General features: G+C 34.2%; 1 protein-coding gene across 4 annotated transcripts in view; it reads right to left on the bottom strand.

Annotated features, from left to right (window-relative positions):
* The window catches only part of LOC106681193 (uncharacterized), a 307,220-nt gene that overhangs the window by 233,694 nt on the left and 57,243 nt on the right, over positions 1 to 16,283 (bottom strand). For 2 of the 4 annotated variants that reach the window (XM_014421440.2, XM_014421433.2), the window contains exon 2: positions 12,019 to 12,108. In XM_014421440.2, coding sequence (XP_014276926.1) covers positions 12,019 to 12,032 — 14 coding nt within the window. In that variant the 5' untranslated portion in view covers positions 12,033 to 12,108. Of the gene's footprint in view, positions 1 to 5,212; positions 5,306 to 11,852; positions 11,995 to 12,018; positions 12,109 to 16,283 lie in introns of those variants that run through there. The other 2 variants (XM_014421403.2, XM_014421425.3) reach the window with 2 other exon arrangements.

The following is a 16,283-nucleotide window of genomic DNA, read 5'->3' on the forward strand; positions in this document are numbered from 1 at the left end:
TCCTCATTTATCATCCACGGTCAACTATCTCTCATAATTAAAAAACAAAACATTTTTCATACAAAGCTCCATATCTTTGAAATTACTAACAACACTAGAAAATCTAATAGGACATCATTTAAAGTAGAATAGATTTGCTAAAATATGAGCCCAATTAGAGCTGTTTACATTGAACATTCCCCGAGATACTGTTTCTTAAAAAGCAACATTTCATAATGAAAAATCTTTTTCTCAGGAACTATGAGAAGTACAGATGTCTATTAGCATTCAAACTGAAGCTAGTTTGATGTACTATAAAGTACTTTATAAGGTTTATCTTTGTAGGAGTAGTAGTTTTTAAGATATTTGCTAAAATATAAAGATTTATAGTTGTTCAGACAATAATTTTAATTTATGAAAAAATATATCTATAATTTAAATCTAAATATAATCAAATTAAAGCGAGTTAGATGTACTCAAAAGTAGTTTATGGCACTTATCTTGGAAGGTGAAGTAGTTTTATATGATATTCTCATATGAAAATACATTTTACACATGAAATATTGTCCCAACAACTAGAAATCAATTTATTTTGTCAAATATCATAAAAACTACTACTCCTACGAAGATAAACGTCATAAACTACTTTATAGCATATTAAACTAGCTTTAATTTGAGTGCTAATAGACATCTTTACGTCTCATGGTTCCTGAGATTTCTCACAATAAATTAACTATCTATTGATTTTTTATAACATTATTTATGAAATTGTAGGAAGATAGTCCGAGTGGCGGTGAATAAAGCTATCAAAATTGTAAAAGAAAACTTTATTGAAAACGAATGTTTCGGCCCACTTTGTAGGGCTTCGCCAGAGCTGTCTAATTTTAATACAAAGGGCAACTGACTTAGTTGTTCTTTGTACTACAATCAGTATATAGTATCTTTACAATCAGATAGCCCTGACAAAGCCCGGCGAAATGGGGCGAAACGTTGGTTTTCAATAAATAGTTTTCTTCTACTATTTTGATAGGTTTATTGACTGCCACCCGGACTATCTTCCTACAATCTACTTCATACGGTCAATTATCTTCTTCCATAATTATGAAATATTGCTTAAAAAAAACTATCATGGAACCACTGAACATTAACAGCTCTATTAGGGCTTACATTTTAGTGAATTTACGTCACTTTAAATGATTTTCTGTCAGGTTTTCTAGTGTTGTAGGTAGTTCCAAACATATGGAGCTCCGAATGAAAATATATATATATTTTTTTTTAAGTTTTTGAAGCAGCCGCCATTTTTTATTCCCCCTACCTATATTTGGCAGACACATCAATTTTTGGTTTCTGAGTTTTTCATAAATCAAACTTATTGTCGGAACAACTATAAATCAATTTATTTTAACAAATATCATGAAAACTACTATTCCTACGAAGGTAAACATCATAAGCTACTTTATAGTCCATTTAACTAGCTTTAATTTGAGTGCTAATAGACATCTGTACGTCAAATGGTTTTAGAAATATAAATTTTTCAAAATAAATTCACTAACTACTGATCTTTCATACAACATTTTTATGAAACGTTGCTTTTAAAAAGCTATATCTCGAAAACTATTTAACGTAAATAACTCTATTAGGGCTCATATTTTAGAAAATTTACTCGTCAACAAATAACGTTCTCTTAGGTTTTCTTGTGTTGTTCCTACTCTTTAAGATATAGGGCTCCGAATGAAAAATTAGTTTTTTTTAAAGGTTTTGAAGCAGCCGCCATTTTTTATTCCCCCTACTTATACTTGGCAGAACTATCAACTTTGAATAGTAATTATACATAGTTTTCATTAAAGTAATTAAAAATTGGGGTGAAATAATATTTATGTTTTTTCTCCTCTTGGACTTGTTTCACGCACAGTACACACGCAGCTTCAAGTAGATTTTTAAGAATTGTACACATCTTGTTTTAAATATGATACACGCATATATAGGATTACGACATCAAGTGCAATATTTTGATGGAAGAGTTGATTAAAAAGACGTTTTAAACATGAAAGGATTACGATTTCCTAGCAAATGGAAGATATCACTGAAAAAAAAACAACGCCATCTTGTAAGTTTTAAGTATTTGATTTATTGGATTCGTGTCAAGGAGCTCCTCTCAAATGTTTTCTTCCTTCTTTTTTTATAAATTTTTTTTTAGTTGTTTGGTCTGAAAATTTTAATAATAGAATATTGAATAATAGGCTGATGAAATTTCATTTAGAACGTGGGAAGAGCTTTTTGTGCTCTAAAAGCTTTATGTTCATTATGAATCGAAGAAAAGAGATCCTTACTGTTTAAATAAGATAATTTGTATCCAAGTTAAATCCGAAACAATCTTTATTATTTTATAAACAATCTTTATTTGATTTGTGTTTTTTTCTTTTTACATCTCTTTATTTGTATTTTCTTTAATATTTCTTCTCTTATCTATCTGTTACTATTAACCTTTTCATTTACTATTTACAACCTTTAATTTTTCTTATTATATCTTACTTTTTTGCATTTTATACCCCTGTTATTTTACACTTATGTTTTTTTTTCTCTTTTTTTTCTTTTGTAACTATGTATTTGTATCTTTTTTAGCCCTGACGAAGCCCTGCAACGTGGGGCGAAACGTTGGCTCAATAAAATAGTATAATTCTACTATTTGAGTTTTTATTTTGACCGCACCCGGACCATATTCCATTCATCTATTCACACGGTCAATCAACAATCTTCCAGAATCTTTATTATTTCTATAAATGTCCAACGTTTCGCCCAATTCGGCCATCCTCAAGGACAATCTATAACAGCTTTTATGATACATTCATTTTACACAATTTTAACGTACAATAAGATTACTAATAAAGAAGCGTAACTGAAATATAAATTTACACCTCACATCGATTAATTTAAAAACTTTTCGCAGGCTATTATGTTGTATTATCTTTAATTTCAGTCTAATTACACTAAGAAATAATAAAACAATTGGGGATCATCTTAATTTATTAATAATCTTGCCTTGGATTATGTTTAATTACCTATTTTTAAATTTAAAAACTTTTAATTACAGATTAACTTAAAAATATTATCAATTTCTTATCAAATAACCTTCCTTTCATTGAGTTCATGCATATAATCTATTTATTTCAAACAAAATTTTGCACTCAATTCTTATTTCTTTTATTATTAAAATTCATATCAAAGTTAATTGTTTGTTAAAATTGTTAAAAATCGATGTATAATAAAATCTGTTATTTAATAGATTGTCCGCGAGGATGGTGGAATAGGCCGAAACGTTGAACATTTAAAGAAATAATAAAGAGTGTTTTAAGAATTAAGTTAAATATAATTATTTTATTTAAATAATAAATACCAGTCTCAAAAGAGTAAAAAAAAAACTATAAGCAAAGAGTTCCCTATTGTTTGATATCCCACTCACATCTAAGCATCAGTCGGGCTGTTATTGTATGGTTCTTGGTAACTCATTTCGAGTCAGTCAAATTTTAGAAAAATGGCAGTATGGCGATATATTCCTCTCATATCCAATCCTTAAAATCCAAAATCCTTCGCTAAATCCTCAATGCTCCTTACTTTGTCACAAATAAAATCATCCATTAAGACCTTTATATATATACCATATATAACTAATCTAGCCTATACCAGATTTATTTTCATTATAAACTCCCTAACCACCCAAAACTACTAGTTTATAACCTTAATTCCTCTTAGTTTCCCGACAGTCCTACGAAATGCCTGAAAAGAAGATGGCCTCGAGTCAGTTTCTGCCACGCCCCTTATGTCAGAAATGGCTAGGCAGAGGATTAAAAATAAAGTTGAGTTACTCAAAGCATGCTCACATTTTTTTTTGCAATTAATCCTTAATCCTTTTTTTGTTGTAAACATTAAATATTCTAAAAAAAATTACATCCACTGTTTTTCCCTTTTTTTTTTTTTAATAAACAACTTTCTCCATTATATTAGAAACAATTATTTAATTGTTTCTGACATTATATTTTAATGTTTTCCTTGTTCTTCAGTATCCTTTTTTAAATACCCCACTAACGCTTGTTGAACAGATTCGCTACTTACGACTCCATCTTGACAAGAGACTTACTTATAATCCACATACTAGACTGAAACGACAAGAAACTGATCGTAGATTTCAATTGCTACAACACAAACTTGACAAACGCTCTAAACTTCCCATTCACTACAAAAACTTATTATACACCATGATAATCAGACCAATTCGGACATATGGAATTGAGCTCTGGGGCTCTACCAAACCATCAAATTCTTCCCGCATCCAATCCTTACAATCCAAAATTCTTGATGCTCCTTATTACGTCACAAATAAAGTCATCCATAAAGACCTTAACATCCCTTTCGCTACAGATTTGGCCCGAAATTGATATGCGTCGTTTCAATCTTAACTCCTTACCCACCCAAACCCCTTAGTTCTTAATCTCTCATTCTTAACAATCCCTGATGTTCCTCCGAAGCGTCTGAAAAGAAGATGGCCACGGGACCGTGTATTTTAAATTAATAATTGAAGTTCCATCCATGGTTCCTTCCCAAGATTTTGTGTTTGAAACATTACACATATTTACTTGTTGTATTTTTTGTGTAAAATAAATAAATAAAATAAAATGTTCACCCTTTTTTTTACAGTTCCTAGGTAACATAAGTGAAAAAATTGGCCAAGTTAATTCAATTTTATATTCACTCTTTACTTTTTAGGACATTAAATATATTTTGAGATCCTTAATATCGACATTGAAATGAGTCTGAACAGAACAGAAAAGGAAGCACGTATTTCTTGAGAACGGCTTAATGGATTTTCATTATAGATATACCAAATTATTGGAAATAACATTCACTACAACTTCTATTCTCTTCACATTGGCGATTAAAAGACCGGTTTTACTAATCAATATGCGAAATCCTTATTAACTTCGATGTAAAGTTGCCGTCAATGGGCGTGGCTAATCTCCACCACAAAGTAGAATAAGGTTATGCCCCCCCCCCACCTCCTCCTGTCAGTAATTGGATATAGAACCGTTAAGAAGGTTATAGTGCAGTGTTTTCCATAACCACCACTGCTAACGCTAGTGATTGACATTCTACTATAAGTGCTTCGGTTTTCAACAATTACTAAAAGAGAAGACAAATATGGAATTAATGATTTAAAATAAGGAAACTTAGAACTCACTATAGGAAGGCTGGGGACACGACGGGAGGTGTGTGCGTCTCGAAGTGTTCCATCACCGAGTCTCAATGCTACAGTGACAGCTAGCGGTGGAACCTAGAACCACATCGATTGCCTCGGTAAATAATACCTCAGAGGAAGAAGACAAATAAAGGTTGAGGAGAACTAAGCTACAAAGGGTTTTAAAATTTTAACGAAAAAAATAATATTTGCATTATATTTTAGAAGTAGGGCGAGTCCTTGGTGTTTATAAGACTCTTTAGACTACTGGAGGCAACTCATACCGACCGGGCGTATGAGTACCTTCTGTGTACGTTGATTGTGAATCACGTTGTAGTCGTTGTTGTTGTTGGTTGGGGCTTTTGGGCGTAAAACCCTGAGGTCATCAACGCCCACGTTTCTCACTTTATAATTCTATTTCAAGATTTGAAATTCTTTAATTGCTAAATAAGTTTGAATAATTACTTATTATAGATTTTTTTAATTAATAGGGTTTAGATCTTATTCAATTTTAAGAAAATTAAAACCATTTCTATGTTTTTTTGGTCATCATTCAGGGCATCCGAAACACTCGATCCCACTCCCAACCTATTTAAGTTCATGTAATAGAAATGACATTCTTCAAATATGTGACTGACCGTAAGTACACTGTTGCAGTATCGACATTTTGGCGGTGGTTGCTTACTGATCAGATATGCATGAGTTAAATTCGTATGACCTATTCTCAATCTGGCAATAGCTACCTCCTCCCTGCGATTGGAACGGTTTGATGTGGTCCATGGTTTAATTGTTTTTAATTTGCTTGGCGGGCTTTCATTCCACATGACTTGTCAACTAGCTGATATTTCATTTTCATCGGGGGACTTATATCTTGTGGTGTCAGAATGGCCGCGCCCCGACCCGGAAGGGCAAGTGCTTGTTTAGCTGCAACGTCCGCCAGTTTATTTCCAGCGATCCCCACGTGACCCGGCATAAGGGTGACCATATAAAGAAAACAGTTTTTCCCAAGTTTTCTAGCATGTTGGTGTAATAGTGTATTTTTATGATTGCCGAGTGTTTCGGGTAAATGGTCTTCATGGCTTTTAATGAACTTAAAGATTCGGTAATGTTACAATATCACGTTGTAGTGTCCCCAAGATACAATATACCCCTAAATAGAACATGAGCCGGGTTCCAAAATGATTGATTTTTCGTTTGATAATGTGTTTTTGAATTATATTCTTTGAATGGAACTCAAAGTAAAAAAATTGAGTTGATAAAACAAGAGTTGGTTATGAATCGGCGCGACAACCCATTACTGGGTCCTGTCCTCCTCAAGCAGCTTCTTCCAGATTCCAATTCCTCACTCCTAGCAGGGTCCTTGAATCTTCTTCAACACCATCCAACCATCGGAGCGTTGGGCGTCCCCTCGGCCGTGTTCCATGTAGGCGCTCATTGAGAAGTTTATTTGGGATATCATCAGTTCCCTTCCTTGCCACATAGCCTACCAATTCTCACAATCTTTCCAACATCAGGCTCACCAATTAACAAGTAGACTTCCCTATTCGTGCGTCTTCTCCAAGCTGAACCATCCTTTACTGGGCCGTAGTTGCATCTGAGTATCTTTCTCCCCAACGTTTGGAGATCCCTTTCATCTTCCTTCGAGTGTGGCCAAGTTTCCGAGGCGTACTGCAGCCCTGGCCGAATTAACGTTTTATAGAATCTAGTTTTCGTGGATCTTGATAGAGAGCTACTACCAAAGTGCCGACGCAGTCCTAACACCTAATGGCCTATGGTATTCGTCTCCTTATCTCGGCCGAAACGTGATTGGTGGCATTAACTTGTGATCCGAGGTTCACAAATTTCTAAACTTGTTCGAAAGAGTAATGCCCAATTTGGACCAAATCTTCATTAAAACCTCTTTCTTGACCAGCTATCATATATTTGGTTTTGTTGGTATTAACAAAAAGTCCCAGCTTCCTGGCAGCATCACCAAGGGCAAGAAAGGACTCTTCCACAACAGTTTTTGATCTTCCAATAATGTCGATATCATCTGCATATCCCAGGATTTGTACCATATGATTAAAAGTGGTTCCACTTGTCTGAACCTTTGATTCTCTAATCACTTTTTCCAGAGACATATTGAATAGCAGACAGGCTAAGGAATATCCTGTATAATGTCGAACACCATTTTGAGAGGTGAATCCCTCAGATAGATCTCCCTGAATCTGCACCATATATTCAAGATTATATAAGTTGATATACACATCAAATAAATTTGCTGTAAGTGATATTATGACATAATACAAACATGTGGAGAATCTACCCATTGATAGAACTCCAAAAACATTTCTAGAGAAGAAGTTCTCGAGGCCATCTTCTTGTCAGACGCCTAGGAGGATTATTAGGTAGTGAAGGAGAAGCCAGGCGAGAAACGAGTTGGTTTGGGTGGTTGGGAAGTTTAATATGGAAGGATTGGTGCCAAATCGGCAACATAGGGGACATTTAGGTCCTGATGTATGATTTGATTTGTGACAAAGTAAGGAGGATTAAGGATTATATGAAGGATTTTGGACTGTAAGGATAGGATTCGAGAGGAATTAGATGGTTTAGTGGAACCTCATAGCTCAATTCCGTATGTCCAGATAGGCCTTATAATAGTCTTGCAGATCAGTCTTTTGTAATGGATTGGAAGTTTGGACCGTTTGTCAAGTAGGCGTTGTAGCAATCGGAATCGATGAACAGTTTCCTGTCTTTTCAGTCTTGTATGAGAATTTTGTCGTTTGTCCAGATTTAGTCCTAAGTAACGGATCTGTTCAACAGGAATAAGTGGAGTATTATTAAAAGATACCGTGGGGCAAGACGAAGGGTAAATGTGATTTGGTGGGATTTATTGGAATTTATTTTAATCCTCCAGTTTTGGCACCATTCTTCGATGGTGGTGATGTGGGGTTGAAGGGATTAAATGAAAACTTGGAATAATTACTACTCAAAATTTATAAGTCTGCCAAGTTTAGTTAGGAAGAATAAAAAATGACGTCTGGTTCAAAACGTTAAAAAAAAATTAATTTTTCATTCATAAAGTAGTATATGACGTTTATCTTCTTAGCAGTAATGGTTTTCATGATAATCCACAAACTAAATTAACAAAATGTTGATTTCTAGTCGCTCGGACAAAAATTTCAATTTATAAAAAAATATATCTTAGGACCAAAAGACATAAGATATAGAGCTTTGAATGGAAAATTAATTTCAACTGGGCAACTAAATAATAACAACAGTTATTATTGGTTTCGAACAACAGTTTATTTGTTTTGAAAGAAGAACTGTTGTTATCAAACGGTTACCCTTCTTACTATTCGTAATTTTGTGTACGTCGATCGGGAATCCCGCTGAAATTTTCCTGAACGTACAATATCCACCTGAAGGTTTAACCCTTGGACGTTCTCCCCAAACAGTACCGTCGATCTAGAAGTAGTGTTCACTTAAACCCGAGCTAAGCTGCTGAAAATTGTACTGTCAAATTGACTCATAGGAACCATGGTTCGTAGAACGAGAGGTTGAAATATCTTCACCCCAGCCATATTACCTCACCTTCAGCATTTCTAAACTTGCTCACAAAATTATTTTATTATTTTTTCTAGCTTTTATTAGTCTTACTCAGAATGAACTTCGCCTTACTTTGTCACAAATAAACTCATACATAAAGACCTTAATGTTCTATATGTAACCGATGTAGCCCGAACCAGATATCAATCCTTCCATTATAAACTCCCTAACCACCCAAACCCACTTATTTCTACCCTTGTTCTCTCTTTCAAGCCTGACAATACTCCGAGGCGCCTGAAAAGAAGATGGCCTCGAGACCCGAAGACTGAAGCCCAGGCTGCTGCAGGACTTCCTGTTATAAGCTCTGTTTATCAATTATGTTATTGTCACTCTAAAATTTTATTTTATTTTAAATATCTTTTCTCTTAATGTTTTTCTTAAATTAACTTTCTTTTTTTTTCCATTGGAAGTCAATTATTTATTTGATAAATCCATAAATATCATTGTTTTTGTTATTAACTTTACTTTTATCTTTTATTGATAATTATTATTTTAATTTATTTATTTTATCTTAGTTTTTTTTTTCATTTATACATTGTATATAGTATTTTTTATGAGTCTAAACTTCGAACACATTACAAAAGACTGATCTACATGACTGTAATAAGGCCAATCTGGACATGGAGTTGAGCTTTGGGGCTCCACTAAACCTTCGAATCCCTCTCGTATCCAATCCTTACAATCCAAAATCCTTTGTAAAATCCTCAGTGCTCCTTACTTGTCACAAATAAAATCATACATAAAGACCTTAATGTTCCCTATGTAACCGATCTAGCCCGAACCAGATATCAACCCTTCCATTATAAACTCACCCACCCAAACCCACTTATTTCTATCCTTGTTCTCTCTTTCATGCCTGACAATACTCCGACGCGCCTGAAAAGAATAATCCCTCGAGACCTCTAATGTTGAAATGTTAATAGAGTGTTACCAATGAGTAGTTTCTATACATGCTTGGTATCAATTCATTATGATCTTAGATGTTTTTGTCTGCTTTAGTGCAAAAGAGTAGGAACATGCAGTTGAGAGAGGTTTTATTACTGAAGTCATCATTAGTGATACGATAATGTATTATTTGATAGCTAAATCTTCCCTTTGCCGTAATGATTTTCCTCATATGAGATAGGAAATTACAATGGAGCACCAAATTGTTCTCGAATCGTACAGGAAAAACCCCAACAAAATTGGAAGTATTACAAAAACAACACAAACACGAACTTGAGCAATTAACCTAGTTCGCTGGAGAAGAACTTCACAAATTGACTTCACTCACCATAAATAAACTTATCAAGTTTAATCTCTCTAAAAAAGAGAGTGTCAACCCAGTGTTCAATACCCTCAGTGTGTTTATAAGTTTATAAGGGAATGGTGAAATTGGAGATCTCATCAAATCCCTGAGGTTAAGGATGAATTCACAGTGTTAAAATAACAACTCTGTGAGGTTATTCTTCACTAAAGATTAATAGCTATATATAGATTCACTAAAGAAAGTAGCTGTTTTAGTGAGAAGTTAAAACACTAGAGGTAATCATGATGTTGTGTTAAATATAAAATGTTTTACCATGTTAAATGTTATAAGTATAGTATTGTGAGTAGCCCTATTTAAAGTAATGTTAAATGCATAAGAGCTTCTAGCTGATTTTATGAGCAACTTGTTTTATAACCTTTCCTTCCAATACTTCTTGTTATTGTTTAAATTTAATTTTTGATTAAAATAATTTATTACAACATGCCTAAAGTGAGTGATAAGTAGACGTTGTGTGAAAGTTTGAATACTAAGTGCCTTGTTTATCTTATTACTCGTGAGGAAGGAAAACAAGATGAGCTAATTCAAAAATGTCATTACATTATTATTATTGTCATCCATTGCTTTGATTAGTTATAAGAACATCCAAAACAATACTAACACAATCAAAACACAAACTACGAGCAAGTAACCTAACACGAAAATAAACAAAATGGAGCTGAACCTGTTGCGTGATGTCATTCTTCATTTAGCAGATATAGTAACAGAAGGGGTATTCATGATCTTTAGTTTAACATGTTAAAGCTTGTTAAATGGAAAAACTTATGTTAAATGGAGGAATATTTCCTTCTTTTACCATGTTAAAACGATATAACATGTAACATAGCAGAGAGTCTGTTACTATAGGGGTATTCATGATCTTTGGTTTAACATGTTAAAGCGTGTTAAATGGAAAAACTCGTGTTAAATCGAAAAAAAATTGCCTTCTTTTACCGTGGTAAAACGAAATAACATTTAACATGGCTGAGAGTCTGTTACTTGGTCTGTTAAATGGAGAATGACGTCACACAATAGACCAGTTGAGATCGCCGCCATTTTTGTTGTGACAGCTCAGTTCTTTCGTGTGTTTGTGGTATTCATATCCCTGTTATTAAACCACAATGGATAATTTTAATGATAGATTTGAGAAAAAAAAAGAGTAAAAAAAACAATGTAATTTCATTCTACTATCTGAAAATTTGTAAACGCTCGCCAGATAAAAATCTCACTATATGAACCATGTAATTATTCTTAGGGGACATATATCCCAGAATAAAGTAATTTTTTCATTTCATTTCATAAGCTAAACTTTCACACAAATTCCACTTTTCACTCACTCTAGGCATGTTGTAATTAATTACTTAAATCAAAACTGAAGTAAACAATAACATGAGGGTCTGGAAGGAAGGTTATAAACATAAAGGCTTATACAACAAGTTGCTGAGAAAATCCGCTAGGGGCTCTTATGCATTTAACGTTTAACATGACTTTAAATAGGGCTACTCACAATGCTATACTTATAATATTTTACATTTAACACAATATCATGAATACCCCTAGACTCTCAACCCTGTTAAATGTTATATCTTTTTAATATGTTAAAAGAAGGAAATATTTCTACATTTAACACACTTTAACTTATATGCTATTAACATATATAATATGCTAAATATATATAAAATGTAGTCTTAAAATATATTTTTGGAGGTTATCATTTGCATGTCTAATCATAACTCCTCAAATAGTCACTTGAATATTTTAAAAACTCACCGCGCTGGAAAACTCTCCATATTTCGACGTGTAGAAAAGAATAAATATCACATTACTAAAATATTACACTAATCCACTACACCGAAAGGTATGAGATAGTAAAATAAGATATCTCATCAGCGAGCGATATCTCTGAACGGGAAGCGAGATAGTGCAAAGAGCTTACCTCGTGATCCACATGATGGTGTCTAATCTCGGATATCTCGCGTAGTCGTTAGTGTTCTCTTAGTCTTATCTTCTTCTTCTTCTAAACATCCTGGAACACAGCACGTCCTGCGATTTAGTTTCATAAATATTTAATACTTATCTAATATATAAAAATCAATATTTGCTTAGTCGTACTTTATGCGCTGCCATACCTTTCATTCCATTGTGATGAGGTTTTTTGCTAAATGCTTTTTCCTGAAAAGATTATAAAGGCAATTCGCATTTTTTCGGTAAAAAAATAAAATCTATTAACAAAATTAAGTATTTGTGAAGCACGTCTCAGATAGTTTACATTTTTTCATGGTTATAATAGAAAATTAAAAAATATTAAAATTTATACCGCTACTACCCTACCCATCAGGGGTTCAGAATTTTGAAAAGAAATACTTTTACTAAACAAACGGTTGTGCAAGGAGGTGATTTGGTCAGAATCACAATAGACTGCTAGATTTGTACCCAATTTAAGAGGCTGGGTGGACCCCAGGATGGCTCTAGACCCCACACGGTTGACTCACAGTTTATCAGAAAACAATTTTCAGCTGGATTCCAACTCGGATCCTTGGAGTTAGTAGGAACGCGCTTTAACCAGTGGCTACCGCTCTCCCCCATCATTATAATATGCCAATCAATTTGTCTCGATATGAACAATAAGAAAAAATATGTATCTATTTTTTTTTTGCTAAGTCCTATACTGCCTAACCATGGTTGTGGGGGTCAAAGTTCTTCATTTTGTGGGACCGCCACTCAATGAAAAAAGTCAACGTCCCAGGCCGGATTCGAACCGGCACCACCAATAGACATCAAATTGGTAAGACTGTGTCTTAACCACGGAGCTATGGGCGGCCCAAAAATATATTATTGATTCTATTAAATGATTTTTTATTTACTAAAAATTTAAAAAAAAAAAATTTTTTAATATTCCTTTAAGTGCTAAATAACAATATGAAATTTATTTAACTCCTTAAAAATCTATTACCACACTTTTATTGTCACCATTTAGTTTTGATGCCTTTACAATATTATTAATGGGGCAAATATTAGTTTCAAATGCAGAAAAGATTTTCAAACGTTTTCTTTTGTATCTCTGGCTCTAATTTGTGCAATTAGATCTGGCCTGTGTCCTTAGCTGAAGTTTATAGAGCCCTAAACCACTGCCAAGTTTGGTGTAGATTTGTGGAAGTTAATTCTGTTGTTTTGTTTTTTTACCATATATTTTTATTATATAATATTATTTACCGCTATATATTGGGTTGTAAAACAAGTTCTTAGCTTTTTTTACTGCTTTCAATAAAAACTTCAGATTCTTATAAATATTTTTAATCAATTATGTATCATTTTGGTCTATTACTTGTTGCCATCTTTCAGGTAATTTTTTAATTGCGTCCTCCCAGATTTTTGTGCAATGATTTCTATGTGCGTTTAAAGTAAAGAATTAAAGTGTCTCCCGTTAAGGGATACTCTAAGGTCCCGAAATAATTGAAAATCTGTAAAGCAAGGCCTGTTGAATAGGGTGAGGGGAATCACATCTCAGCCAAACTCCAATAATTTCTGCCGGGTCTGCACATACACGTGTGGACGGGCGTCATCGTAATGAAAAACTATGCCTTTGCGATTATGAGACACTTGTGTGGGTTGTCTGTGACCAATGCTTGAATTTGGTCATCATCACCAGTTGAAGGACGACCCGAGCGCTTTGCGTCTTCCGAGTCAGAATTTCCAGTTCTGAACCGAGCAAACCACTTACGGACGGTGCTTTCTCCTAAGGCATCATCGCCATACACACTGAAAATTATGTTAACCGTCTGCTTAGCGGATTTTCCTTTTCGCCAATAAAAAAATCATTAAATGACGAAAATGATTTTTTTTTTCTCTTACATTATGAGCAAGCAAAATACCCCTTAAAGACGAGAAATCTCGGTTGAAACTGATGTATAAAAGCACAACTAATCCTTTTTTAGAATATTTAAACATTATTGACCAAGTAAACATGATTTTTCAAACACAGAGAAGATTAAATTGAAATATTGAAAAACGCTACGAAGTTATTTTACAGCCCAAAACTCTCAATCGTATTCAATTAATCTATCTACATCTCTAAACCTCGCTGCTGCCGTACCCCGTGTGCCAGTAATGGCGAGGGAGGGGGGGATGGCGGAAGAGCTATATTCGTGTAGGGTAGGAAACAAAAAAGAGGGAAAAAAATTTCAAATTTCAAAAAAAATCATCCGTTCCTTTCTTACTAATAGATTATTCCAAGTAAACCACAATGGTTCCTATTCATCCCTCTATTTTCAATCCGCTGGTGTTCCTCAAGGTAGTATTCTCTGTCCCACCCTCTAAACCGCCTATACAGCTGACATCCCAACAACTCCTAACACTATCATTACCACGTATGCTGATGACACTTGTGTGCTCACAGTTAGTAATAACCCTTTGATTGCATCCCAAACTCTCCAGTCCCATATCACAATCCTCGAAGAATGGTGTCGAAATTGGAGGATAAAAATAAATCCCATCAAATCACAATTACTCTTCGTCGTAAACCAGCCGACTGCCCTACAGTATACTTTAATTATGTGGCTCTTACCCTTGTAGAACAGATTCGTTATCTTGGACTTCATCTTGACAAACGACCTGGAATCCTCTCACAAGACTGAAAAGACAGGAAACTGCACGCAGATTCCGACTATTACAGCAGTTACTAGACAAACGGTCCAAACTTCCAAATCATTACAAAAGACTGATCTACATGACAATAATAAGGCCCATCTGGACATACGGAGTTGAGCTTTGGGGCTCCACTAAACCTTCGAATTCGTCTCGTATCCAATCTTTACAATCCAAAATACTTCGTAAAATCCTCAATGCTCCTTATTTTGTTACTAATAAAACCATCCATAAAGACCTAAATGTTCCTTATGTAACCGATCTAGCCCGAACCCGATATTATTCCTTCCATAATAAACTCCCTAACCACCCAAACCCACTAGTTTCTAACCTTGCTTCCTTTTCCATTCCTGGCAATCCTCCGAGGCGCCTGAAAAGAAGATGGCCTCGTGACTTTATATTGTAAACTGTTTTTAGAGTTCTACTCCTGTATCATATCATTATGTCATTACGATCAAATTTACTTGTTGTATTTTTTATACAGTTGTAAATATCAATAAATAAAAAAAAATGTTACCGATAAGTGTTCACTACATGTGACAGAATAGTCTAAATCCGTGTAAAAAAAAAACACTGTTAACTTAGATTACAACTTTCTGCTTACTCAAATTATCTCAACTATAAATAATATTATCACTGAACCACATATTCCCTCCAATCTCGAAGGTCTCCAGGGAGGTCCTCGACGTGGACTGAATAGAAAGTAGATTATTTGAACTCAGTTTAGTTAATAGTCTATTCAATTATATAAAGAAAAATGATGACTTAAAAAAGAAATATAATTTATTTATTTTTATTTACAACTGTATAACATATATACAACAAGTAAATTTGCTGTACGTGAGATAGTGACATGATACAAACATGTGGAGAATCTACCCATTGATAGAACTCCAATCACATTTCTAGAGGAGAAGATCCCGAGGCCATCTTTTTTTCAGATGCCTAGGAGGATTATTAGGTAATGAAGGAGAAGCCAGTTTAGGAACAAGTGGATTTGTGTGGTTGGGAAGTTTATCATGGAAGGAATGGTATCTGGTTCTGGCCAAATCGGCAACATATGAGACATTGAGGTCATGATGGGTTTGTGACAAAGCAAGGAGCGTTAAGGATTTTACGAAGGATTTTGGACTTTAAGGATTCGATTTATGAGGAATTTGAAGGTTTAGTGAATCCCCAAAGCTCAACTCCCTATGTCCAGATAGGCCTTAGAACAGTCATGTAGATCAGTCTTTTGTAATGGATTGGCAATTTAGACCGTTTGTCTAGTAAATGTTGTAATAGTCGAAATCTTCGAGCAGTTTCTTGTCTTTTTAGTCTTGTATGAGGATTCCATGTCAGCTGTTTGTCCAGATGTAGTCCTAAGTAACGGACCTGTTCGACAGGAATAAGAGGGTATTATTAAAGGATACTGTAGAGCAAGAGGTCATTGGTTTACGACGAAGAAGGGTAAATATGATTTGGTGGGATTTATTGGAATTAATTTTAATCCCATAATTTTGCCACCATTCTTGGTGGTGGTGATCAAATATAATTAAAAGTGAAAAGAGAACTGGC

The sequence above is a fragment of the Halyomorpha halys genome, unplaced genomic scaffold (assembly GCF_000696795.3).
Source record: "Halyomorpha halys isolate HHAL.00 unplaced genomic scaffold, Hhal_1.1 Scaffold19.1, whole genome shotgun sequence".
Taxonomy (NCBI): domain Eukaryota; kingdom Metazoa; phylum Arthropoda; class Insecta; order Hemiptera; family Pentatomidae; genus Halyomorpha; species Halyomorpha halys.